At 42.5% G+C, this 27,096-nt stretch overlaps 1 protein-coding gene across 2 annotated transcripts in view; it reads left to right on the top strand.

Annotated features, from left to right (window-relative positions):
• The window catches only part of FAT3 (FAT atypical cadherin 3), a 672,146-nt gene that overhangs the window by 563,886 nt on the left and 81,164 nt on the right, over positions 1 to 27,096 (top strand). For both annotated transcript variants that reach the window (XM_047692975.1, XM_047692974.1), the window contains exons 8-13: positions 6,955 to 7,230; positions 9,639 to 9,849; positions 14,457 to 18,530; positions 22,199 to 22,395; positions 23,582 to 23,735; positions 25,968 to 26,201. In XM_047692975.1, coding sequence (XP_047548931.1) covers positions 6,955 to 7,230; positions 9,639 to 9,849; positions 14,457 to 18,530; positions 22,199 to 22,395; positions 23,582 to 23,735; positions 25,968 to 26,201 — 5,146 coding nt within the window. The remainder of the gene's footprint in view (positions 1 to 6,954; positions 7,231 to 9,638; positions 9,850 to 14,456; positions 18,531 to 22,198; positions 22,396 to 23,581; positions 23,736 to 25,967; positions 26,202 to 27,096) is intronic.

Raw genomic sequence — 27,096 nt, 5'->3', positions numbered from 1 at the left:
ATTCCATTGTGCTTCTTTAGGCCTTTCAATTACCATTTTGAGCACAACGTCTTTGAGGTTTACTTTGCTTTGTTTGTTAGTTCAGGAGCTCACAAATGGCCCCAACTGTGGGAAATAAAAAGCAAATGAGGAAAAGGAAGTCTTTGACAGAGAAACACTTGTTCTGACTGTAGATTAGGCTCAAGACAAAGCAAGCAGAAAGAGGCAAGCTTTTCAGGAGCACATCAACTTAGAAACTTCGTGAAGGTCAGGGCAGCCTTGCTGGCTGGAAAGGCTTTTTTATTCCATTAATATAACTGCCTCTGTGAACACAAATATTTTAGCATCTTGACTAAGTTAACTTGAACTTTTTAAAAGGAAGAATTGGCAATCAAAGAATCTAGTATGACTTCCAAATACAGTAAAGATTAGAAACAATACCTAAAACTCACAGCACACTTCTTGCCCCCCCCCCCTTTTTTTACCATAAACTCCAGGCAAATCTTGTTCCCATGTCAGACTCACTCTGTGGGCAAGTCTTACTGACACAGAGGTCATAGCACTGCCCTTTTCTCTTCCTCAGAAAAGCTCATAGGCACCAAAGTGAATGACCGTGCAGAAATTTATAGGGGGATCCATGGTCTGACCACCTTTATTTTAAAAAGTAAATAATTTTGTAGAATGCAGCCAAATGCCTGCATATTACTTTTAAAGGAGAATTGGTAAAAGTTTTCCTGCTAGTCAGTAATAAGACAAGAAGGTGACCGTCTTCACTACTATTTAACATTGTGCTATAAGTATTAGCCAGTGCAAATAGATGAGATAAAGCAATCTGTGTTATAAAATTTATAAAGAAAAAGGTAAAAGAAATGTAATCCTTCAACATGGACTCCCTGGGGTTTGTGCATTTTGGATATATGAGTTTGGGTGGTTTTGTTTTGGTTTGTTTTGTTTTGGGGAGAGTCCTTTCACACCCATGCAAGAGCTGGAGGCAGGGGAAGGGAAGATGGAGAGGGAGAGAGAGAATCCCAAGCAGGCTCCATGCCCAGCGCAGAGCGAGACATGGGACTGTATCCCACAACCAGCCAAAATCAAGGGTCAGACACTTAACCAACTGAGCCACCCAGGCACCCCTCAGTGCTTTTAATAATTAAGATGGTCCCCAATTCAAGAAAACTCGACAAAAATAAAGGAGCTTTTTTTTAAGTACTATAAAAATAAAAGGAAGTATATCATCATTGATCTAATTGCTGCTACTATTATTACTACAATGTCTAATAGTTTTATTGTTGTCATTGTTATTGTTAAATTATACTATTAATATCATGATCATCATCATCTTTATAATCATCATTTCACCTGGATCATGGCCTAAGAGAATAAAATCTGTGGTATCAAAGATTTTGTGATAAAATTGTGGTATCTCAATCTATGTCTAAGGTATCTACAAGTACCAAGATACCAAATATTTAACTATGATATTTATCGAGTGCCTGTGAAGTATCCATCCCTGAGCTAGATGCTGGGTATGCATTGATGATCTCTGAAATTTATCTATAATCCCAAAATCAACGTTCTCAGCACCCTTGTGTTCATTCCCTGACATGTGCAGAGCAGCAAAATATTTTCCCTGCTATTGAATAAGGTAATATTCTGCCATCTTATCTCAGCTCTCATACTATGTACAGGTGTCCTGTTCGCAGTCTATTCAGTGCCACATTTTTTTGCATTTTGTGTTCTTTGTTGGTAATCTCATGATTTGAAAGACCCCAAAATGTAGTACTGAAGTGCAATCTAGTGTTCCCAAGTGCAAGAAGGACGTAATGTGCCTTAAGAGAAAATATGTGTGTTCAATGGGCTTCATTCAGGCATGACTTACAGTGCTGTTGGCTGGAGAGGCTCTCTCTCCTCTTCTTCCTCTGCCCCTCCCCCTGCACACATGCGCTCTCGGTCTCTTAAATAAATAAATAATTCTTTAAAAAAAAAAAAAAAAAACCTATTTGAGGAAAACTAAAACATCCCTGAACAATGAAACCATAGATCGGAATAAATGAAAAAAGACAAACTATGTCCTTGGATGGGAAGACTCCATCATAAAGGATCAGTTCTCCTAGAGTTAACCTATCCTTTTGCCATAAAGCAATTTAAAACACTGTCAATTTTTTGTCAGGTGCTATACCAGTCAATTATAAAATTCATTTTGAAGAACAACAAAGCAAGCATAGCCTGGAAAACCTTTAAAAAGAACAAAGAAAGGGCCTAACTTTTCCAGTTAAGACATTCTGTAAAGGGGCGCCTGCCTGGAGGGCTAAGTGGGTTGAGCCTCTGCCTTCAGCTCAGGTCATGATCTCAGGGTCCTGGGATCAAGTCCTGCATCGGGCTCTCTGCTTGGCGGGGAGCCTGCTTTCTCCTCTCTCTCTCTGCCTGCCTATCTGCCTACTTGTGGTCTCTCTCTGTCAAATAAATAAATAAAATCTTTAAAAAAAAAAGACATTCTGTAAAGCCTTTGTAATTGAAATATTTTATATTGACATATGAAAAGACAAATAACCAATAGAAAATCCAGAAATATACCATTTGCATATGTAACTTTAGCATACAATAAAAGCCTCTCAAATCAGTGGGAATTTGATGGTCTTGTAAAAAGTGGCATTAAAATAAAGGGAAAGCCATGAGGAAAAAATAAAACTGGATCCATTCCTCACATAATATAGGAAAAATTCCAAATGGAGTAGAGAATGTAAGAAAAGGAAACATGCAAGTGCTATTTTTTCAAAAATGAGTGTATTCACCTGTAACCTGAAAGTGTTCAAAATATTCTAAAGTATGACTCAGCTTCCAGAAACAATAAGGGAAAAGACTGATGTATTCAATTCCATGAAAATAAAAATAAAAGCTTTTGCATGCCCCCCGCAAAAAAAAATCACCATAGCAAAATGAAGTTAAGTGACAAAAATTGAAAACATATTTGCAATTTATATCACCATGCTTCCAAAAATAAAGAAGTAAAAGGCCATCTAACCCATAAAAGAATGAGCTGATATAAATAATTTTCACAGAAAAAGAAATGCAAATGACTCTTAAACATATGAAAAGATGCTCATCCTCATAATAAGAGAAAGACAAATTACAAGTACACTGAAATGCTATTTTTTCATCCATCAGATTGGCAAAAAATACAAAAGTTTGAGTATGTACTCTGTTGGCAAAGCTGTGGAAGACAGCCATTCTTATATATTGCTATGGGAATACAAATTAATAAAACTTTCAGGAAGAGGAATATGGAAATAACTAACAAAACTATATAAGCACTTATCCTTTGATCCAACACTCATAATTGTAGGGACCCAAATATAATATAAAAAGACCCGGGCCCAAGACTTCTCTTTGCTCATTCTTTCTAAGAGTGAAAATTGGAAACATCTTACATGAGCATCAATAGAGGAAAGATTGAATAAACTGTGACCCACCTACTCACTGGAAGAGTATCTCTGTATGGTGTGGGTTAGTCTTTAGAATATAATAATGCAGGGGTGCCTGGGTGGCTCAGTGGGTTAAAGCTTCTCTCTTCGGCTCAGGTCATGATCCCAGGGTCCTGGATCGAGCACATCGGGCTCTCTGCTCAGCGGGGAGCCTGCTTCCTCCTCTTCTCTGCCTGCCTCTCTGTCTACTTGTGATCTCTATCTGTCAAATAAATAAATAAAATCTTTAAAAAAAAAAAGGTAGAATACGATAATGTAGAGTTTCTCAACAATGACACTATTGATGTTTCAGGTCAGATTGTTCTTTGATGCGAGGGACAAGCCTGTACATTGTAGGATGTTTAGCAGCATCGCTACCCCCTATCCATTAGATTCCAGGAACACCCCAACTCCCAGCTGGACAATGAAAAATGTCTCCACATATCCCCTTAGGGACAAAGTCATCCTCAATTGAGAATCATTGATATGATGTTAAGTGACATAGCATGTCTGTGTGCCCGGGATGTGGGGGGCAGGGGTTGGGGAAATGTATACAGTATGTTTATATTAGTGAAAGAGATGGATAAAACGTAACATTAAACTTTTAAAAATCATTCACCGGGGGCACCTGGGGGCTGGGGGCCTGGGTGGCCAGTCAATTAAGCAACCAACTCTTGGTTTTGGCTCAGGTCATGATCTCAGGGTCATGAGATCAAGCTGGGGCTCCAGGCTCAGGGCAGAACCTGCTTGAGATTCTCTCTCCCTCTGTTCCTGCCCCCCTCCCACCCTTTCTCTGTCTCTATCTCTCAAATAAATAAATAAATCTTTAAAAAATATCATTACCTATAAGAAAAGAAGGGAATAGGATGAGGGGGAAAGAGATAGAAGCTAAACTACTTTACTTATACTGTTTTTGTAAATTTGACATTGGTACTTTCACATATAATGTAAAACAAAATTCAATATTAAAACAAGTTTGAAATTTGAAAGTAAATGGAAGCAAATGAACGTCTATATGTTGATGGCATAGCTACACAAAGAAGAACTCTTCTGTGACTTTAAACATACTAATGTGACTATATATCCCTAGTGCGATAAATCTCAAAGACCAAAAGAACTAAAAATAATATTAAATCGCTTTGAATAATCATAGTTGTAATGTAATTGCAGTACCAATATTGTATTATAATTTGAGGCTTGTGTGCATGTATTTCATATAAAACAGTGAATTATTGTGATGATGTCAGTCAGCATGAGAAATTTTAGCTTGGGGTTTCAGCATGGGATACAAATATAAAAAGAATGAGATTAAGTAAAAAACACGATACCCTAATTTTGAATTGGAAGTGTCAGTATGAACTCATGAAATGATTATTAACAACAAAAGACCTTTGCTGACCATCCACTGAAAAAAGCTAAATACAATAGCAAATCCAATAGCCATGATCATTCCTAGCACCATTTTCTAACTAAAAAGAAATCAATGAATTTTGGACAGAGAAATGGATAATGTAAGACTGGGTCAGAAAACGTACAAGGTGACCCTGGAAAATATCACCAGTAACAATTATTAGAAAGTAAAGAAGCTACTATCAAAGACTTTAAGAATTGTGTCAAAAGATCTCAAGAGCCAACTTAAAGAGGCTCCCACGGGCCAAGGAAGGGCCATTCGTGCATCAGTAAGTATAGTACCTGCAACAGACAGAAATATATCTTCTGTGATTAAATTCATGCACTCATACCGATGCTTGAAAAAAAATAAATAATGAGTTGGAGAACCAATTTGTTATTTTGAAATAGTAAACAAAGGGAAAGAATGAAATATTAGTTATGACTTTACTACATAAATTGTCTTTCAGAATAAACCACGTAATTGGAAAGAAGTTTCTTTTTATAACTACTCTACCTAAGAAATGAGGAATAAAACATTACCATTTCATATTTTTAATAAATAAATGTTATCTCTGTAATGATCATCAGTGGTTGCTAATACCACAAAACAAGGACGATAACTAGATGTCATATATATCCAGATGGAAATATACTGTCTCAACCATTAGAGATTTTTTTTTTTGTTAAAAAAAAAAAAAAGGAAGAGAAAGGAAATTGAATGTGAATCTTACAAAGTCTCCTAGATCAAACTAGCAGTTTGTAAGAAATACAGGAAACAAAGGGACATGGAGAACAAAACAAAGGGGAAGAATGAGCCAAATTTGGGCTGTGACACCTAAAGAGAAAATGGTACAGTTTGTTTACCACCAGCAGCAACAACATAAAAATTGCAAGGAAATAAAAGGAGACAGAAGGAGAACCTATAAATTAAAAGATGATTAAAGGACATGCCAACCAAATGTAATGTTTGGACCTTATTTTACGTGTCCTGATTTTTTAAAATATGTTTCTTTTTATAAATATACCTAACACCCTAAAAATTATAGAAATATGAACACCCTGAATATTTAATATTAAGAAATTATTGTTCTCTTGGCTTAGGTGCAGTAATGGTAGTGTGTATATGTTTGTGTGATAATAGTAAGGGTTCCTATCTTTTAAAGATACATATTGAAAGGATGGGATTTGCTTCAAACTAAAAGGGGGAGCAGACAGGGATGAATAAGTACATATATAAAACAAGATTAGCCGTAAATTGATCACCATCAAAGCTGAGCTATGAATATGTGAGGGTTCATTAACCTATGACTTGGTTATTTTATTACTATTACTTATTTATGTCTGCCTGAAATGTTTTGTAAGAAAATGCCTTAAAAAAAAAAAAAAAAAACTTGGGCACCTGGGTGGCTCAGTCAGTAAAGGGTCTGCTTTCAGCTCAGGTCATGATCCCAGGATCATAGGATGGAGCTTCTCCCTCTCTCTTTCCCCCTGCTTGTGCTCACTCACTCTTTCTTTTTCTGTCAAATAAATAACTCTTAAAAAAAAAAAAAGAAAGAAATGGGAATGCCATATTTTCACCATCATTAGTACCATGCTCTTTGCCAGATGTCTCCCATTTGAAGAAGAACCACTGTGTGGGGCCCCTGCAGTTGAGTTCTGATTGCTCTGAGAAAACCACACCTGTGTTTGTGCTTCCCCTTCCTCTGCCTCATTATTACTCTTCCTATCCCATCACTGTTTCCATGTTGCATCCACTTGAAGGAGCTCATAATAAAACTTAAGATAATAGAAACATACCAGACTAAGGTCACCTTGTGATCTCTTACATTATGCCTGAGATAGTGCTGTGGCTTTATCACTCCCAGGGGCCTGTCTCAGCTGTTCAATTAATAGTGAGAATATTGATTAGCTCATAGTTTATGTTCCTGCTTATATGAACTACTGGTTTATTGTCAGCCTCTAATTATGGAATGTTTTCATATGAGATCTTCCTACATATTGAGATAGTTACTACTGGAAGCTGGGCTCCAAGGACACGGAGGGAGGAGAAAGGGAGGGGGCCTCTTTATTAGCAATGAGTGAATTGGCATTCACCATCACTCTTGTCTTCTTTTAACTATAGGTATTTATCAAAGTGCTGGATAATAATGATAATGGCCCAGAATTCTCTCAGCCGAATTACGATGTCACAATCTCTGAGGACGTGCTTCCAGATACAGAGATCTTGCAGATTGAAGCCACAGATAGAGACGAGAAGCACAAACTGAGCTACACTGTCCACAGTAGCATCGACTCGGCCAGCATGAGGAAATTCCGGATTGACCCTAGCACTGGTGTGCTCTACACTGCTGAGAGGCTGGACCACGAGGCCCAGGACAAGCATATCCTCAACATCATGGTAGGACCACACTGCTATTGCACTCTCCTAACACAGTCTTTCACCCTTGGTCTTCAGAAGTACGGGGCCCTTAAATGTTGTAATTAGGAGTGAATTTGGTCTTCTCATAGCAGGGCCACCTTCGTTTCTGCCTTTTTATCTCCCTGAGGAAAATGGCTACTCTCCTGGAGTGACCAGATATTTTTGCCAGACTGAAAGAGTAGATGAGTTCTACAACAGTGGCTGCTGACAGGCTGACTTGGAAGAGAAGGAACAGGCCATGTTTCGGTAAATCTTTCAGGCTATGATATTGGTTCTCATCCAGAAGATTCTGTGGAAAAGTTTAAAAGAAGTTCCTTGAGAAGTTAATAACAAGGTTAATCATTTACTCAAAATATGCATACTGATTTATTACTTACTGCACTGGCGTTGGATCTAGTCATAAATACCGCCACCCAAAACAGATCTCAAAACATACCAAAGCCTGCGGAGAGTGTTCATTAAGTCTGAATTTGGGTTCATGGGCCCTCCAAATTATGTGGAAGTTGCTTTAATTTTAAAATGGAATTTTCTTAGTTCACATAAATGAGAAGTAGAGATTGATAAGAAACATCCTTGACTAGTTTATTGACCAAAATCTGTCCCTTTGACCACCCAAGAAACCTGGGGGAAATCGCACAGCCCCTGCTTAACAGACCCCCTAAGTTTCTTGAGACCCAGACTAAACCTCGGGTACTGATTGCTTTTAAAACACGTTAAGATGCTACCAGTTTCCCAGCAGCTGAAAGTGATGTTCCTCTAAGCACTACTCTTCCTTCTCCCCAAGTCTGGAAACACTCCTGGGCCAGAGGAAGGAAGCCATGCCCTTGGCAGTTTCCAGCTGAGAACCACACACCGCACCCCCCGCCCCCGCCCACCCCAGGTGGGAGGAGCAAGAGGGACTCAGAGGAACGATTAGATCTGCCCTCTCATTCATTCAAGATATTTCTCCAGCACCTACTGAGTACCAAGCACCATTCTAAACCCCGGGAATGGGAAGGAGACAAAACTCCTGTACCCTTGGACATTCCACTGGAACAGACCTAGGTCTCAATAATCCCAAAATACAGAGGTCAGCTTGGTCCCTGGGTGTGGAAGGCCAGTCTACAGGCGGGAGGACTGAGCACACTCACCCCGTTGTTTTTGCATGAGTTTTATTCAGGGGCAGAAACCGTATGCCAAGGACTAACTCCATCCTCATGACTCAATGCATTTCTGTTCATTCTTTCCTTAACAAACTCAAAATTCAGTTTGGTCACCCTGTATCATTCGTCATGGCTGTAATGGATTATTTAGAGCAAATATGTCCTTTAGGCTGCCTTTCTGCGTGCTAAGCCATTTTAGTCCTTTTGCTCATTCCTTCTAGGTACTATTTCTGAAAAGCCCTTTTACTTTGATGGCTCTCCTCAGTCTGCTTTCTAATTTCTCCACATCTCTCTGAAGTTATGGAGTCTAAAATTGAACAAACGCAAAGCACACATTTGATTAGCGCAACATAAAATTATAGCAAAATCACACAGTGAGGGTTAAAGGGTTGATTATTTGCAAGCTTCTGGCATATGCAAACCAGGGGAGGCTTTAAAGCAGTTAGGTGGCTCGGTGAAGTCACAAGGAGGGGTCTGGCGTTTTAGAAACTAAGGTTTGGTTCATTTTCCTGGGGATCAGGGTTCTCTCTCAGTCCTGGGCCTTGGCCTTCGAGGCTGTCCTTGCCTGAAACATGCTGCCCACACCACCGTTTGGCCATTTCTACTTACTTTTGTTACCTCTTCCAAGAAGCTGAGCGCCCGGTTATCTGCTTCTTATGACTCCCTGCATTCCAGCACTCACCACCCGGCCTCCTACCCATTTCCTTGTTTCTATCCCCAACCCACCTGTTAGCATCTGGAGGGCAAGGACCAGATCTGAATCACTGCTCAACCCCCCAAAGTGAAGCCAGGACTTGACAGATCATAGGTGACAATCAATGTTTGTTGAATGAATGAATGGAGGGCAATGCCTGCTTTGCATTTATGAGTTCTCTCACCGAACACTCGAGTGTCCCTCTCAGAAGAGCATGCATCCACCATTCCATTAGCAGCTGGATACACACACGAGAGGGGAGCGGCTGTGGGCGGTGGTTCAGAGGAAAGTGCTGTGGCAGCCCCACGAACATAGGCTGAACACACGCCACGGGCCAGTCATCATGAAATGGGTGTGGCCGCGACTCAGTCTGCTCACCATTAGTGCCCTCCCCTGGTAGCACCGTCACTTACCGTGGCCCTGCCCGTGCCTGGGATTGCATCCAGCACTTTCTGTGAGCTACCTCATTTTCTGTTTGCCACAGACATAGCTGCGTGAGTTCCTTGCAACTTAACATTTTAGTCCTACCACTTCTTGTATTTTCCCTAAAGGTCAGAGATCAGGAGTTTCCTTATCGAAGAAACTTGGCCCGAGTCATTGTGAATGTGGAAGATGCTAATGATCACAGTCCCTATTTCACCAGCCCACTGTATGAAGCGTCTGTGTTTGAATCGGCTGCTCTGGGATCAGCTGTTCTGCAAGTGACCGCCCTGGACAAAGACAAGGGGGAAAATGCAGAACTCATATATACCATAGAAGCAGGTGAGAGCTGTTGCACAGATTGCAACATAATGCGTGGCTTTTGACCCTCTGCAGTGTTTATCACCATGTGAAATTCACATAGTCACCCTGGAATGGCTCCAAGAGCATTGTGTGGCCAAGCCACTGCCCCAGCTACGTGATGATGGCTCTATCAAGTTCTTGGTATTTTTGGTAATACGTTTTCCAGCACTCACGGTGAGGAAAGAGTTCCCTTTGATGGTGTTCTCGGTGATGTTCTTGGATTTTTCTGGAATGGAGGAAAGAGAAGAAATGCATGGTAAGCTCAGTGGCTTTTACCGATAGGTCAACAAGCCATGGCCTCAGACGAAAATAACCAAAGTCTCCCATCTCTTGGGGGCTGCCAGGCTGTTCCATGAATTGAATCCTACATGTCTCGGTGGGAGATACTGAACTGCCTGCTTAAACAGACAGATGAATTCATGCAGGCTCAAATTCTGTTAAATCTGAGATTTTGAAAATCAATTTTGACATCCTTAAGGCCAGACCATACTTCCCTGATGGTTTGAGGATGGACAGGAACAAAACATTTATGACAGAAGAGATGATTGTCCAAGCGAGGGATGAGACTGTGAACCTAACAATTACAAATATCCCTTATCTGCTGTATTTTCCCTTCCCCTCTTGAGTCTTTTTTTTTTTTTTGAATATTCAAGCCACATATTTCCAAAATGTTCTGCAACATTATGTCTGTCGTGCATAATGCCAAATGATGTCTCCTTTTATGCCAGTGCTGGAAAGGCCTCTTTCCCGGGATTTAAATGTGGAGCATTTTTGCGAGTGGTTGAATTAAAATATGAATGCTAGAATGACAGTTTGGGACTAAAAAATATTAGAGAAAGAAAAGCCGACCATCTTCTTTATACAAAAGCCACTGCAACAAATGATAATCTAAAACTATTTCCTGTATTAGGCACCCACATTTTATCAGCGTTGAAGCTAAGCTCTATACAAAGAAAAAAAAAAGGTAGAGAAATAAAAGAGAGTAGTTCAAAACAGTCAGGTGCCCCAAGCAACGTCACCTGTTTCTTTTGTAGATATTTATGGAATTTTCTTCTAACCTAAAGCCTGACCAGTATTTTTTTAAGTGTTATTTGGCATCTGTTGTTTACCACAGGAAATTTTAATTATTTAATTATATAATCCTTGCTCTTCTAGTTCCACAAATAATGTAAGGAAGCTTCTTTTTAAAAACACAAATGTTTAAATAATGTCACAGAAAGTATCGCCTGATTCAGGAGCTCTTTGGACTCTTTCTACAGGTTTTTCCCTAATCTTAGATATATTTTTCTTTTCCTGGTATTCATCCACGCACCTACATTTTTCCATATCCCTGTGCTCATTGAGGTAGGGAGTTTGATTTCTGTTTTTTTATTTAGCATTTCCTAAGCATTGTCTATGGTGTCTGCTTGATTTTGTATTTGTCATTAAGGCTACTATTTACAGTCTCCTAGTTAGGCAGATAACTTCTAAGCCAATCGGGAAGTTCTGAGGAGATGAACGAGCACCATTTCCCATCCTGCTGACAAGACTACTTTCCTTATCTTTCCACAGCCACACGCTGAGGCCCTGTGCTATGGGTAGACAAGGGATTCCATCGTTCCTTTAACTGCTGACTAAAAATAGAGAGAAAAGTTATTTTCTTAAAACATCTTTTCTGTAGAAAACTTGTATTTCCAGAAACTCATAAGAATGATCGGTAACTAAAAAAAATGAAACAAAACAAAACAAAAAACTGACCTCTGATTGTTTGTGTAGGAAGATAATGAGGACTTCAGTGTATACAGTAAGTCCCAAGTGGTCCTGGGGCTCCTTTTTGGACAGACAGACCTCCACAAGCCCTGGACTGTTCCTGGCCAAGCCAGTTCCTTCCCTGATCCTGGTAGGAGAGAGGGAGGACCCAGATGCCACAACATTGTGAAATAAATGACAGGTGGTTGTGTAGAGTGTATATTTTCTGTACGTTCTCTTCTAAACCTCTGCTTACTGGTGGGCCGTATGCTTCCTAACCCCTGCCTGGCCTCGGAAGTAACTATGGAAGCTTTTATCTGGGCCCAAAGAACTAAGGGGATATTTGAGTGTGGAGCTTCAGTTCCTATATTTGGTTCAGGTTTCTCTTTCATGCCACAATTGCTCATGAGTGGCTCCGGAACAGGAGACACAAGGACTAAGAACTAAGTTACAACAGGAGCCTCTTTGATCCCAAGGGGCATACGGACAGAAGACTAACAATCTTTTTTTAGATCTACCTCTCCTCTCAATCATTTAATACATAGTTACTGAACACCATCTTTATGCCAGACTGTGCTACGTTCTAAATAAGTCATGATATGTAAGATAAGCCCAGCTTTTGCTCAGCTGCCAAAAGTCTACAAAAAGCTGTAGATTCCAAGGAAACAAGCAGACGTTAGTTTCTGAGGATTCAAGGATAGCCGGAGAGAATAAGCAGGAAGCAGATGCTAAGAAAATGGGCAGGGAGTATGTTGAAGAGGGGAAGAGGCCAAGAGCCCACTTTTGACCTGCTGTCCAAGAGCAGCAGCCCAGAGTGGTGTGCCAGGCAGGTGAGCAGCTGTGGGGTAGCAGGGTTATGAAGTTCTACTCGAAACCGGAAGCTGGCTCCCCTTGATCCCTGCCATGTATGTCCTGCTGGGCATGAAGGAATGTGCTGGGTCTGCAGAAAGGGAGGACTTGGCTGGAGACTCCGCAGCAGGGGGACTCCACAATCAAGGAATACAGACACACTTGACTTTCTTGCATTTATCAGTTGGGGTTGACTGTTGGCCCCATTATCTCTACAATCTCTACATTTTCCTCCTCGGATATGCTGATGTGAAATGATTCCTGCCTCCTTGCGAGGGTCTATGAATCAGATGTTGAACTCACATTCAACTCCATTATTTATTGAAAGCTTGCACGCTTACTCATGAGATCATTGAACTTTATGTTGACCTCACAAAGTGCTCATGTTCAGGTGGCAAGGAAAAACTATCATGCTGACACTGAAGAGGACACCATGTGATACTCACATGTGGGGGCTGGAATCCTGTTCTTGTTTGTTAAATTAATTCTTGAGTGTGCCTGGCTGGTTCAGTCAGTTAAGCAGCCAACTCTTGATTTTGGCTCAGGTCATAATCTCAGGGTCCTGGGATCGAGCCCCAAATTGGGCTCCACGCTCAGCAGGAGTCTGCTTGAGGATTTTTTCTCTCTCTCCCTCTCCATCTTCCTGTGCCCCTCTCCCTGCTCATGCTCTCACTCTCTAAATAAATAAATCTTTGAAAAAATAAAATAACTTAATTGTTTAAAAATAAGAAGGTTTTATAGGAACATGAGTTTTTTATTCTCGGACATGGAAAAGTTTAATGAATAAGTACATTGTAAGAACTGTGTATACATCTGTATTAGCTGCATATCTCAGGAGATACATATAAGTGCCATCGGGAAGGGAGCCGGTCTTAACAATAATGACATTTAAACCATCTCTATGTCTGTGATACTGCTGTACTTCGAGCAGGAAAAAAAAAATGCAGCTATAACTGAATGACCAAGATTTTTCACTTTGTTTTCGAAGAATCAAAAGAGCAAAGCATGTGTGCTCTTGGGGAAGTATCAGAAAGCCTGATGAGAGCAGCAAAAAGCAGCTTGGCGAAGGATTCCACGTAACACTGTCCACTACTTTTCAGTCCACTACTTTTCAACATTCTTCAAACCTCGTGTTCCTCACTCTCTGCTCCTCTCTCATTATCCTCATCTCTCAGCGATCTCAGACTCCACACCACCGCATGTTTCAGACGTGAGGCGCTAAACATCTGAGGCGTCACGGTTCACAGCTCTTAGCATCTGAGCTTCCCATTGCCGGTTCCTCGGTTTCAGGAGGGTAATGCCTCCAGTTTTGGGTTTTAAGGTTGGTTCAGATGATCGTCAGTTCACTACGTCACCAGAAACCTCTCCGGTACTTAGCGAATGGGACAGTTACAGATTGGAGGAAGGGCCTTATAATTTTTACGTCTAGTTTTAAGTGTGTGCATGCACGTGTGTCTTTTGGGGTCTGAGGGGGTGAACAACAGAAGGGTGGCAGAAAATATTCTGACAACTTACAGAGCAAATAGATTGGGAAGAGTCCTTCAGACCCGAACAAAAGACCACCCCTCACCAAAGTAGTGTTTGGAGTGAAGTTGGTTTTGATAGGGTGAAATGTAGCAAAGCCCACCTTTGGGATAATCTGTGGTATGATGTTCTGAAACAGCTCCTACAAATGTCTTTCTCATAACATGGAACATAGACTTTGGCACTGGTTTAGGCAAAAATCCATTTTGAACGGTGGCATCGTACACAATCTTGTGGTGGTGGTGTTGTTAACATGGATTAAGAGGATACTGACCTGAAATTCACAATTTTACTAAAAAAACTCACTTCAGTTGCTTTTGAATACCCCTAAAAGAGAAGGCTTTCATTCTATTTCAGAATGAGATGGAATGAATACAAATAATTGTTTTCGACTTGCTATGTTGCTGCGAAGTATCCTTTAGATGAAAAATTAATCTTCAAAACATGATGTGTGACTTATTTCTCCATTTATCTCTGTATTTTAGGGAACACTGGGAACACATTTAAGATCGAACCAGTCCTGGGCATCATCACCGTTTCCAAAGAACCAGACATGACAACAACGGGTCAGTTTGTCCTGTCCGTCAAAGTCACAGACCAGGGTTCCCCGCCAATGTCTGCCACTGCAATTGTGCGCATTTCTGTTACCATGTCTGATAATTCTCACCCCAAGTTCACTCACAAAGACTACCAAGCAGAAGTAAATGAAAATGTTGATATTGGAACATCAGTCATTCTAATCGCTGCCATCAGTCAATCTACCCTCATTTATGAAGTCAAAGATGGAAACGTTGATGGGATCTTTACCATAAATCCATATTCTGGAGTCATCACCACCCGGAAGGCACTGGATTACGAGCGTACTTCCTCCTACCAGCTCATCGTTCAGGCCACTAACATGGCAGGCATGGCTTCCAATGCCACAGTCAATATTCAGATCGTTGATGAAAATGATAATGCCCCAGTTTTTCTCTTTTCTCAATATTCAGGCAGTCTGAGTGAAGCTGCCCCAGTCAATAGCATTGTCAGGAGCTCGGATAATAGCCCGCTGGTGATTCGAGCCACTGATGCCGACAGCAACCGGAATGCTCTGCTGGTGTATCAGATTGTGGAGTCCACGGCCAAGAAGTTCTTTATAGTAGACTCCAGTACAGGTGCAATCAGAACAATTGCCAACCTGGACCATGAAACTATTGCCCATTTCCATTTCCATGTCCACGTGAGAGATAGTGGCAGCCCCCAGTTGACGGCAGAGAGTCCTGTTGAAGTCAACATAGAGGTAACGGATGTGAATGATAACCCACCTGTTTTCACCCAGGCTGTGTTTGAGACTGTCTTACTTCTACCCACCTACGTTGGAGTGGAGGTTCTGAAAGTTAGTGCCACGGATCCTGACTCCGAGGTGCCCCCGGAACTGACATATAGCCTAGTGGAAGGTAGCTTGGATCATTTCTTGATTGACTCAAATAGTGGAGTGCTCACCATAAAAAACAACAGCCTCTCCAAAGATCACTACATGTTGATAGCTAAAGTGTCCGATGGAAAGTTCTACAGTACATCCATGGTCACCATCCTGGTTAAAGAAGCCATGGATAGTGGCCTCCACTTTACACAAAGCTTTTACTCGACCTCAATTTCAGAGAACAACACTAACATAACCAAAGTTGCTATTGTCAATGCCATTGGAAATCGCCTTAATGAGCCATTAAAATACAGCATCTTAAACCCAGGAAATAAGTTCAAGATAAAATCTACCTCAGGGGTCATTCAGACCACTGGAGTCCCCTTTGACCGTGAAGAACAAGAGTTATACGAGCTGGTGGTGGAAGCCAGCCGAGAGCTGGACCATCTGCGTGTGGCTAGAGTGGTGGTCAGGGTTAACATTGAAGACATCAATGACAATTCTCCAGTCTTTGTGGGTCTCCCTTACTATGCTGCTGTGCAAGTTGATGCTGAGCCCGGGACTCTAATTTACCAGGTGACAGCCATTGACAAAGATAAAGGTGCAAATGGAGAAGTGACCTATGTACTACAGGATGACTATGGCCACTTTGAGATTAACCCTAATTCAGGGAACGTTATTTTAAAAGAAGCATTCAACTCTGACTTGTCCAACATTGAGTATGAAGTCACCATCCTAGCCAAAGATGGTGGAAAACCCTCTTTATCCACCTCTGTAGAACTTCCCATCACAATTGTCAACAAAGCGATGCCCGTGTTTGATAAGCCCTTTTATACAGCATCGGTCAATGAAGACATTAGAATGGATACCCCCATTCTAAGCATCAATGCCACCAGTCCAGAAGGCCAAGGCATCATATACATCATTATTGATGGGGATCTTTATAAACAGTTTAACATTGATTTTGACACTGGGGTCCTGAAAGTGGTTAGCCCCTTGGATTATGAAATCACCTCTGTTTACAAGTTGACAGTAAGAGCCAGTGATGCTCTTACTGGTGCCAGGGCTGAAGTCACTGTTGACTTACTGGTTAATGATGTAAATGATAACCCCCCTATTTTCGATCAACCCACATACAATACAACATTATCAGAATCCTCTCTCATTGGGACACCTGTTTTGCAAGTTGTCTCTACTGATGCAGACTCAGAAAACAATAAATTGGTACATTACCAGATCGTCCAGGATACTTACAACAGCACAGATTATTTTCACATAGACAGCGCAAGTGGCTTGATCCTGACAGCGCGGATGCTGGACCATGAGTCAGTGCAACACTGCATTTTGAAAGTCAGAGCCACAGATAACGGCTTCCCATCACTGAGCAGCGAGGTCTTGGTTCATATCTATATCTCGGACATAAATGACAACCCTCCCGTTTTTAATCAGCTCATTTACGAATCATATGTGAGTGAATTAGCCCCCCGGGGCCATTTTGTAACCTGTGTTCAAGCCTCTGATGCAGACAGCTCTGATTTTGACCGCTTGGAATATAGCATTTTATCTGGGAATGACCGGACCAGCTTTCTGATGGACAGCAAGAGTGGCATCATCACCCTGTCCAACCACCGGAAGCAGCGGATGGAGCCCCTGTACAGTCTCAATGTGTCAGTCTCTGATGGGTTGTTCACTAGCACTGCACAGGTGCACATCAGGGTACTCGGGGCTAACCTATACAGCCCTACCTTTTCCCAAAGCACCTACGTAGCTGAGGTGAGAGAGAATGCAGCCGCTGGGACAAAGGTCATTCACGTTCGAGCCACAGATGGGGATCCTGGGCCATATGGGCAGATCAGCTATGCCATCATCAACGACTTTGCCAAGGATCGATTCCTCATAGACAGCAATGGACAAGTCATCACAACAGAAAGGCTTGACCGGGAAAACCCTCTGGAGGGAGACATTAGTATTTTTTTGAGGGCCCTCGATGGCGGAGGGAGGACGACCTTTTGCACCGTGAGAGTGATCGTTGTGGATGAGAATGACAATGCTCCCCAGTTCATGACATTGGAATACAGAGCCAGTGTCAGGGCAGACGTTGGAAGAGGCCACTTGGTCACTCAAGTTCAAGCCATGGATCCAGATGATGGAGCAAATTCAAGGATTACTTATTCTCTATATAGCGAGGCCTCGGTCTCGGTGGCTGACCTCCTAGAAATCGATCCTGACAATGGCTGGATGGTCACTAAGGGCAATTTTAACCAGCTGAAAAGCACAGTGCTGTCATTCTTTGTCAAAGCAGTAGACGGGGGCATTCCAGTAAAGCACTCCCTTATCCCTGTCTATATTCATGTCCTGCCCCCTGAAACATCCTTGCCTTCTTTCACCCAGTCTCAGTATTCTTTCACTGTTTCAGAAGATACAGCCATTGGGAGCACGGTGGACACCCTGAGGATTTTGCCCAGTCAGAATGTCAGGTTCAGTACAGTTAATGGGGAACGGCCAGAAAATAACAAAGGGGGTGTCTTCATCATAGAGCAGGAAACAGGCACGATCAAGGTTGACAAACGCCTCGATCGTGAAGTCAGCCCAGTATTCCACTTTAAAGTAGCAGCCACCATACCCCTGGACAAGGTAGACATTGTGTTTACTGTGGATGTAGATATCAAGGTACTGGACTTGAATGACAACAAGCCAGTCTTTGAAACTTCCAGCTATGAGACGATCATAATGGAAGGGATGCCTGTGGGCACCAGACTCACACAGGTGAGAGCCATCGACGAGGACTGGGGAGCCAACGGGCAGGTCACTTACTCCCTGCACTTGGATTCCCAGCCTGAAAAGGTCATGGAAGCCTTCAACATTGACAGCAATACAGGCTGGATCAGTACCTTGAAGGACCTGGATCACGAGACAGATCCCACCTTCACCTTCTCTGTGGTGGCCTCTGACCTCGGAGAGGCCTTCTCTCTTTCATCCACGGCTTTGGTCTCTGTCAGGGTGATGGATATAAATGACAATGCTCCAGTCTTTGCCCACGAGGTGTACCGAGGGAATGTGAAGGAGAGTGACCCTCCTGGCGAGGTGGTAGCCGTCCTCAGCACTTGGGACAGAGACACTTCCGACATTAATCGCCAAGTGAGCTACCATATTACGGGTAAGTCAGCCACACTTGGCCTTCATCTGTGTACTCTGCTCTCCCAAGAAAGGTGGGAAGTGGCAGGAGGTGAGAGTCGGAGAGAAGAAGGGAGATGAGATGGGGGTTGAGAGTAATAAAACCTTTCTGGGGCTGAGTAAAAGACCTCCGAGTGGGCAGGGTTTTTCAGTTGTTGGTTGTTGCTGACTGAGCCTTAGTTTGGAGTTCATTCCTTCACCTATGACACATTACCCAGATTGGTACCCAGTCCTTGAGCTGTTATATCATTTAAAAAGGAGTCCAGCCAGGGCGCCTAGGTGGCTCAGTCAGTTAGGTGGCTGCCTTCTGCTCAGGTCATAATCCAGGGTCCTGGGATGGAACCCCGCATTGGGCTCCCTGCTTACTGGGGAGCCCGCTTCTCCTTTGCCTTTGCCTGCCATGCCCCCTGCTTGTGCTCTTCTCTCCCTATCTCTGTGTGTGTGTGTGTGTGTGTGTGTGTGTGTGTGTGTGTGTGTGTGAAAGGAAGGAAGGAAGGAGTCCAGCCAATTATCTCAACTGAAGAAATGAAAATAACAGCTTTGGGGTGTGGCGCATGTATTTTTAACTCTAATCCTACTTCTTGTATTGGTAAGAAAAATAAATAGCTGGGGGTCCTGGGTGGCTCAGTTGGTTAACCAACTGCCTTCAGCTCAGCTCATGATCTCAGGGTCTTGGGATCGAGCCCCGCATCAGGCTCCCTGCTCAGTGGGAATCTGCTTCTCCCTCTTCCTCTGCACCCACCCCCACCTCCGCCATGCTCTCTCAAATAAATAAATAAAATCTTGAAAAAAAAATTCTAAAATAAATAAATAACTAGCTGATCCCAGTAAGCTTGACTTACAAGTTTCTCCCAGTGCTGAAAATTCCTATGCCTGCACATGTACATACCTGTACCAATTAAAGGGCGTGGTTTGACCTTTTACTAAAAATCTTAAGTTATAACTCTAAATCAAAGGGTATTTCTCCTGATAACTCAGTTTTCTTGGATCCCTTTTTTGTCTTTCCTGATAATAAGTAGCAGTTCAGTGGAAAAGCCAAACTAGATCAAGGAAGTCACCCAGAGCGGACCAAAAAAATGTCACTGTTGCTGAGGGGGAGAGGATTTCATGTCGGTGTCACTCATCAGGGGTAGCTTCCTGGGGGTGACTGGCTTGAAACTGCAAGTGGGAAGGTTGGTGGGACAGGAGTAGTCTTCCTAAAAACGACTGAAGAGTTTTAAAGCTAGTATTTTGATGTTGTGACATTCAAAGGCAGAACATAAGCAAAGTGCCAAAAGATTTTAAAGAATCCATCAATACTTGTAGTCAGGTGGCTTCCCTTTAGAAAAACTGCATTATTCAAAGTGAAAAATGAATTAATTAGAATGCCCTCAGGACACAGAATCTGCTTAAGTACGTTAGTGGGAAATTTAATTAATCACTGCAGAATAAGATCCACGGGAGAGCATGTGTCAGTGCTTGGGAGAGCCACTCTTCCGCGTTGCTCCTCTCCTGTTTCTTCCTGGAACTGTTTTCCTGACGGTGCTTTTTGTTTAAACTCTGTTTGCTTTTGTGCATTATCTGATGCCTTCCCTTTTTTTCATTAAAATGTATATTTCTGCAGAAAAGATAGGAGCCGTAGTGGCAAGGGCAGAAAAGTGAGCAAAGACCCACTTGCATTTATTGGCATTCAGTTTCAGACAAAAAGCTTTTTAGAGATTCCGAGGGATACTTTCCTATTGGAAAGGCTTGCTGAATGTTCAGCTTTAATTATTTATCCTTCGTCTCTGAATTGTCAATGGATGATTTGAAGGGACCCTCCCATCAACTCTACCAAAGTAATAAGAACAGAGTAGCTTAAAGCTACTGTTACTATTAGCCCTGCCAACCACCAACCGATTTTAATTAGATTTAACTTTTGCTCTTGATGTAACACAACTTGGCTGTGCTGCTGCAGTTTAACAAAGGACCATTAATCATTTTATTTAACAAAAGATGTGGGCCTGCACTGAAAGCATTTAAGAGAGAAGTTAAATTTGTGCATGCTAAAGTAATATTCAACTGAGGCATAATTGAATCCTAGCCAGTGGTGGAGGAAAGTGATATCCCAGGGAGGACCCTGAGCCTCGCCAGAGCCGGTTTTTCAACCTCAACGCTATTGACATTTGGGACTGGATGAGTCTTTGTTGTAGGTGGCCGCTCTGTGCATTGTAGGATGGATGCCTGGCAGCGTCTCCAGCCTCTGCCCAAGAGACTCCAGTTAGCCCCATCCCCACACACCGGGGGATGCTATTGTGACATTCAAAAATATCTCCAGATGTTGACAGATGTCCCAGTGGGGGGTCTTCCAGCTGAGAGCCACTGCCCTAGAGGAATGTACAGCCCTCATCATTTCTGTACCGTCTACCCCCAATATGGTTCATTTATCCCACAGCTGTCCCCCCACGGCAGAGGCCCCTGGACTGACACCGCCCCACACCTGAGCAGTGAGAAGTGCAGCCGGGCACTAAATTTCCTGTACTTCCCCCTCAGTCCCTCTGGCAGGACCCGAGTCTTGGCCCTCTGCTCTTTGAAAGATTCACTGTGAGAAGCTGGGATGGCTACACTCAGCCAGGAAGCAGTATGCTTTCCTTATTTATTTGTTTAGGGTCGGTCTTCCCCAACTAGAATGTGTGCTCCAACTCAGGAGTGGGGATTTGTGTCAGTTTTGTCCGCCGCTTTAGCCATACTGCCCAGAACAGTGCCTGGACTGGAGCAGCTGATTGATACTTGTTAAATGCCCAACGAAAATAGTGATGATCTAACTGGCTTTCGGGCTTCTTGCCAGTTGTCTTGTCCAGTCTTCCTCCATGATGTGAGTTACACTGTTTGCCTCTTTAACATTAGAAGGTCAAAGCAGCTGTCTTCTCTTCCCCTCTTGTCCACGCAGCTTTTTGTCTCCAGGTAACGTAATGTTGTGGGGAAGTCATATTGCTGGGACCATTGTCGGTGGTTTCATATCATAAAAAGCTGTTCTATTGCATCTCTTCTCCTTTTCTTCTACGATCACCAGCTTCACTCTGATAAATTTCATCTAACTGCAGTGTTTATCTTTGAACCGCTTGTTCCGTGACCCCTGGTTAGGGCCGTTAAATATTGATGGGTCTTCCTCTGTCGCACCAACTTTTTTCCCCCAAACACCCATGCTGGTAAGACGCACGAAGCTGTATGAGAGAGCTTTCATTAAAGGATTCCTTAATAGAACTGACTGCCTTCCCTTGATTGCATAATCACCAGCTAATGAAATTGTCTTGGTAACAAGAGCTATAGTGTATCACATCCTCTCTTGAGACAAAGTGGAAAGACAATTGTATCATCCTGGGAAGAGGATTGATTGTTTGCAGTTTGAATTTGATTGTCCTTCAGGGGGACTAAACAAGAGATCATCTCCAGCTTCTCTAGTGCATTCTATTCTCTTGGAAAGTTACTGTTTGACGTTCCTTACAAGCGAAGCATATAAATATCGTGCTTTGTTGCAAGAGAATCAGAAGGAAGTGACTGTCATTTTTTTTTTTCAGTTTTCTAAATGATACAATCAGCAGACCAGCTGGATGACCCCACACGGGCCTCTCAGTGGAGGCATAGATCAAAGCTTTTCATTGCACATCTTCAAAAATGCTTTTTTCACTGTAGGAGGGAACCCCCGAGGAAGGTTTGCCCTGGGCCTGGTGCAGAGTGAATGGAAGGTCTATGTGAAGAGACCTTTAGATAGAGAAGAACAAGACATTTACTTCCTCAATATCACTGCCACCGACGGGCTTTTTGTCACCCAGGCCATGGTGGAAGTGACCGTCAGTGATGTGAATGACAACAGCCCAGTGTGTGATCAGGTGAGATATGCGCAAATGTCTTGTATATATTGCTGCTTTTTACTCTGTCCTTCTAAGATTAAATCAGAGCCCATTTCATTTTTCTCCTTAGGGTCAGGCTCCTTTCTGCGCTTCTCTCCTTAAATTAGTGAGCTCCATTTGGATGCCAGAGAGTAGGAAATGGCATAGGTGGGAAGTTCAGATACCTAATTTTGCCCACCCTCCCCCCCCAAAAAAAAAACCATAAGCCTTAAAATTAAATAGTGTTGGGGCACCTGGGTGGCTCAGTCGTTAAGCGTCTGCCTTCGGCTCAGGTCATGATCCCGGGGTTCTGGGATCGAGCCCCGCATCGGGCTCCCGGCTTGGTGGGAAGCCTGCTTCTCCCTCTCTCACTCCCCCTGCTTGTGTTCCCTCTCTCGCTGTGTCTCTCTGTCAAATAAATAAATATTTTTTAAAAAAATTAAATAGTGTTTAAGGAATCATAAGCGACCTAATGACATAAGTAAGGACTTAGGTCTAAATCACTGATTCTATAAAAGAAAAATGGACCACTCAAAAGCAGAAATTTTTTTTCTAGTAAGTTTGCACAGTTGGTTAGTGGCAATGTTGGTAATGAACCCAGGTCTCCAGGCAACTCACGAAATAGCTTGTCCATCACAATACAAAACATGACAGCCAGTGCAAGGTACCAGTAGCAAATTTTATTTTCTTCCTTACTGAAATTAAATCACTGTTAATTTACCTTTGCCTGATTATGTGGACCAAGAGACAATATTGGTAGTCTATAGCTTAGAAAACTGTTGCAAATAGATTGATTCTATCATACGAATGCCAGACGTGGCACTCTTTAAAGAATGGAAGGGTCCCAAAGAGTCCCTGGTGCTTAACAGAAAAGGGGATCGTGATCAACACGTGGTGGGACCTTTGTCTGCTTTCTTCACCCTTGTAGTCCTAGCATCTAAATCGTACCTAGCACATGGAGGGACTCAATCAGTATTTGTCGAATGAATGAGATTGGCCGGGGGCTGGGGCAGGGCAAAAGACATATCGCATTTCATCATATATTGTAAGATAGCTCTGTAGTGAAGGGAGAAATAGCCAGAGCTAACTTACATGAATGCATTTTTAAAGAAATCATTTATAATGTGAAAGATGGATATTGCCTCACAAATACTAATGATTTCATTACCTTTCTTTACTTTGGCAGGTTGCATATACAGCATTATTTCCTGAAGACATTCCATCAAATAAAATTATCCTGAAAGTCAGTGCCAAGGATGCCGACATTGGGTCCAATGGAGATATACAATACTCACTCTATGGATCTGGAAATGATGAATTTTTTCTAGATCCAGAAAGTGGTAAGGTGAAATGTATTCCTTGGGGAAATGCTATTGCTAATCCATGAGAAAAGTTGAACTCTCATGTGGTCTCATCACTAGTGGGTAGTTAGCATACAAGAACTTTGATATGATGCCTTTGCTCTCTAGGACCCTAAAAAATGCTAGTCATACTTGGTGTCTGAAGATGTATTTGGCCTATAAAATTTGTCCTGACTTTCCTTGCATTTATTAGCATCAAGTAATCAGATGTGTCTATTTGGTTCTCCTGTTTTTCCTATCTGTGACTTAGGCATCTGCTCTGTGAAGAATATAGAGTTACATCACAATATAAGTTGCAAACCAGACAGCAGTGCATAGGAAGGAAGAGTTTTTCTCTCTTGAAATCCCTTTTGGGTCCCTTCCCAATGCTTATTAATACACTTGTCTGGTTTTTGTTAAATATTCCTGCCTAGTTTCTCCAAAGCTATGAGCCCTCAGATTAGCCTTGATATTCAGGCAAAATTTATAAGGTCAAAGGTTGGGTATGTTAACAGCAGATGCCCACATTGAGGGCCAGAGCTAATGGAAAAGACGTTTCTTAATGGAGGTATGTAATTTCAGTGCTGTATACGGGATGGCTCATCCAGTGGCAATTTTTAAATGAAGTGTAAAGACTGAATAATTTGCATATTTCCAATGTTGTGTTTGGTCCTGATGAATAATAACTAACTATTGAGTCTCCAAAGATGATGGCTTCTCCTTGTTCCTCTCCCGTGTCAGCTGGGTCCTACTAGGAAGCACTTAGCTATACGGAAATATACTGCTTGGCTACATAGACCTAGCAATTATTTATTAAATAACTAACATTCATTGAGTAACTAGTAGATATAAAAGCACTTGATGGGATATCTGTGGTAGGCTGCAAAACCAGCCATGTCCAAGGGATATCGTAAGCCAGTGGGACAGACAGACCAGTAAGCCAGTAATAATAATAATAATAATAATAGGCAGAATGAAATGAGTATCCTAGAATGGTATCAGGGGAGTTATATCTGGGCACAGAGGAAAAAGGAGCTGATATTCTCATAAGGGGGAAGAGGAAACTGTTTTAAAGAAGAGCTAGCATCTGAACCAAGGCAGGATTCTAGAAACAAAAGCAGGTTCCTGCAGGCTGTGGGGGCGGCAGGAACAGAGAGCACAGCACAGCCGGGGAGGGCTGCTTGTGACGTTGTCCCTGGCAAGACGAGCTGTGGAATGGCTGGTGATGGGCAGAAGAACTGCAGGCCAATCGTGGAGGGTCCCTACGGCCCCCCTGAAAAGCCCCAGGAGGTTTCTGAGCAGGAGAAGGAAATAGTCCAAACTGTGTTTGAGAACAGGCTGCAGCAAGGAGGCCACAGAAGGAAATGCTTTATAAGCCTAGATGGCTTGGTTGGAAGAAGGTCTATTAATTGTATTTAACAATAATTATACTTCAGGAGTCATACTTTTCACCAAATCGCGTTTGTTCGGGTCTGTCTCTGCTCGTTGCCATTGTCCGTTGAAATTTAAACAACCACCTCGAGTCTCCACAGGGACTGACGCCCAGCACGAGCACAGATGATCCAGTGGATAAAGTACAGACATGACTTACCTACCCTTCCACACTCTGCAAATATTCCTCCACCAAGAATCCTCCCCCCAGCCACCACAGGCCCTTCTATATCCCGGCAAGTCAGGTTTACCCCGACACGACAGAATTCCTTCCAGACCTTTTTCTGCTAAAACCAGCTTCTGCTTTGATTGTTTTCCTCTAAAAGATGGAGTAAAAAGATATTGAGTGTCTGGAAGCAGAGACCCAGCCCCTTCTGGGTCTGTGGATTATTGACATGCCTGACCACAGGAGAACTAAGGATGCTCGTCCATTCGCTATGCTTTTTCTGAAAATCGAGCAGAAATCTAGAGACATGCGTAGCTGGTCCCCAGAGCATGTCTTCAGATGTTTCCAGGGGCATGGAGCCTTCCAAGGTAGCCAAAAGAAGGAAATCCTGATACCAGAGGTTTCACAATGGGATTAATTAATTTAAAAGCCACACAGTTGATTTGTTGTTGCCTCGAGAATCCCATAAATGTTTCCCTGGTGCTTAACATTGAATTTGCTCTGTCTTTCGAAGTATGAGACACTTGGGCCAAATGTCATTGCTCCTTCCTGTGTTGGGGATTCTTTATAAACTTGGTTCTCTGTTCTTCAAAGAAAGAGGGTTTTTTGAAAAACCAGGCCATTTATTTTCACAGGTGAGTTAAAAACTTTGGCTCTCTTGGACCGGGAAAGGGTCCCCATGTACAGCCTGATTGCCAGGGCCACTGACGGAGGTGGTAGGTTCTGCCAGTCCGACATCCACCTGATCCTGGAGGACGTGAATGATAACCCACCTGTGTTTTCTTCCGACCACTACAATGCTTGTGTATATGAGAACACAGCCACCAAGGCTCTGTTGACCAGAGTTCAAGCTGTGGATCCTGACGTTGGTAAGTCAGTTGCATTGATGGAATGCCTCCATGTTTCATGCACTTGGCATATCTTCACCTTTCCTTTGGTGTCACCAGCCCACCTGGGTTCCTTGGCATTAAACCAATGACCACGTGTCAGCTCTTCTGCTGATACACTTCACGTGTGTGCAAGAACTCTGCAAGGTGTCCTCCCCATTTTCCAGCATCTAAAGAAGTGATGCTTTGAATTTCCTTGCCTTTTAACAAAGAGTTTGGGATTTGTTTGCTTTTTTTTTTTAAGATTTTATTTATTTATTTGACAGACAGAGATCACAAGTAGGCAGAGAGGTAGGCAGAGAGAGAGAGAGAGAGAGATAGGAGGAAGCAGGCTCCCCGCTGAGCAGAGAGCCCCATGTGGGGCTAGATCCCAGAATCCTGAGATCATGACCTGAGCCAAAGGCAGCTGCTTTAACCCACTGAGCCACCCAGGCGCCCCTTTGTTTGCTTTTTTAACCTTTAGAATAAAAATAATAGCTTTCTTATTTGCCCATTCCTCCTGAACACAGTTAAAATGCTGTGTCGTGTGGCCAGGAGAATTCATTTCCATTTCTATAAAGAATTGCATCACATGCTTCAGCTGACATATGACAATCTCGATTTATGGTAGAGCCCCATAGTGCAAAGAACAATTACTAAATGGGCTGCTGGTCCAATGTCAGTTTTTTTTTAACTGCCGCTTTCCAATAGTCTTTTGGTCACGTAGATCCTGACGTTACTAGGCAGAGCGAGGGTGGTGGAAGTAAGAAGGAATTTGAAATGAAAGTTGCTAATAAAGTTTGTGTTTCAAATCCACTTTGCATAATGAGATGGTGAGTTAGAGAAGACTGGAGTTAATTGCTAGGTAGTCCTTTGGAGAATGCATAAGTTATCGAGG

The sequence above is a fragment of the Lutra lutra genome, chromosome 10 (assembly GCF_902655055.1).
Source record: "Lutra lutra chromosome 10, mLutLut1.2, whole genome shotgun sequence".
Taxonomy (NCBI): domain Eukaryota; kingdom Metazoa; phylum Chordata; class Mammalia; order Carnivora; family Mustelidae; genus Lutra; species Lutra lutra.
The sequence above is the reverse complement of the archived record's forward strand: the minus strand, read 5'-3'. Positions and strand labels throughout refer to the sequence as shown.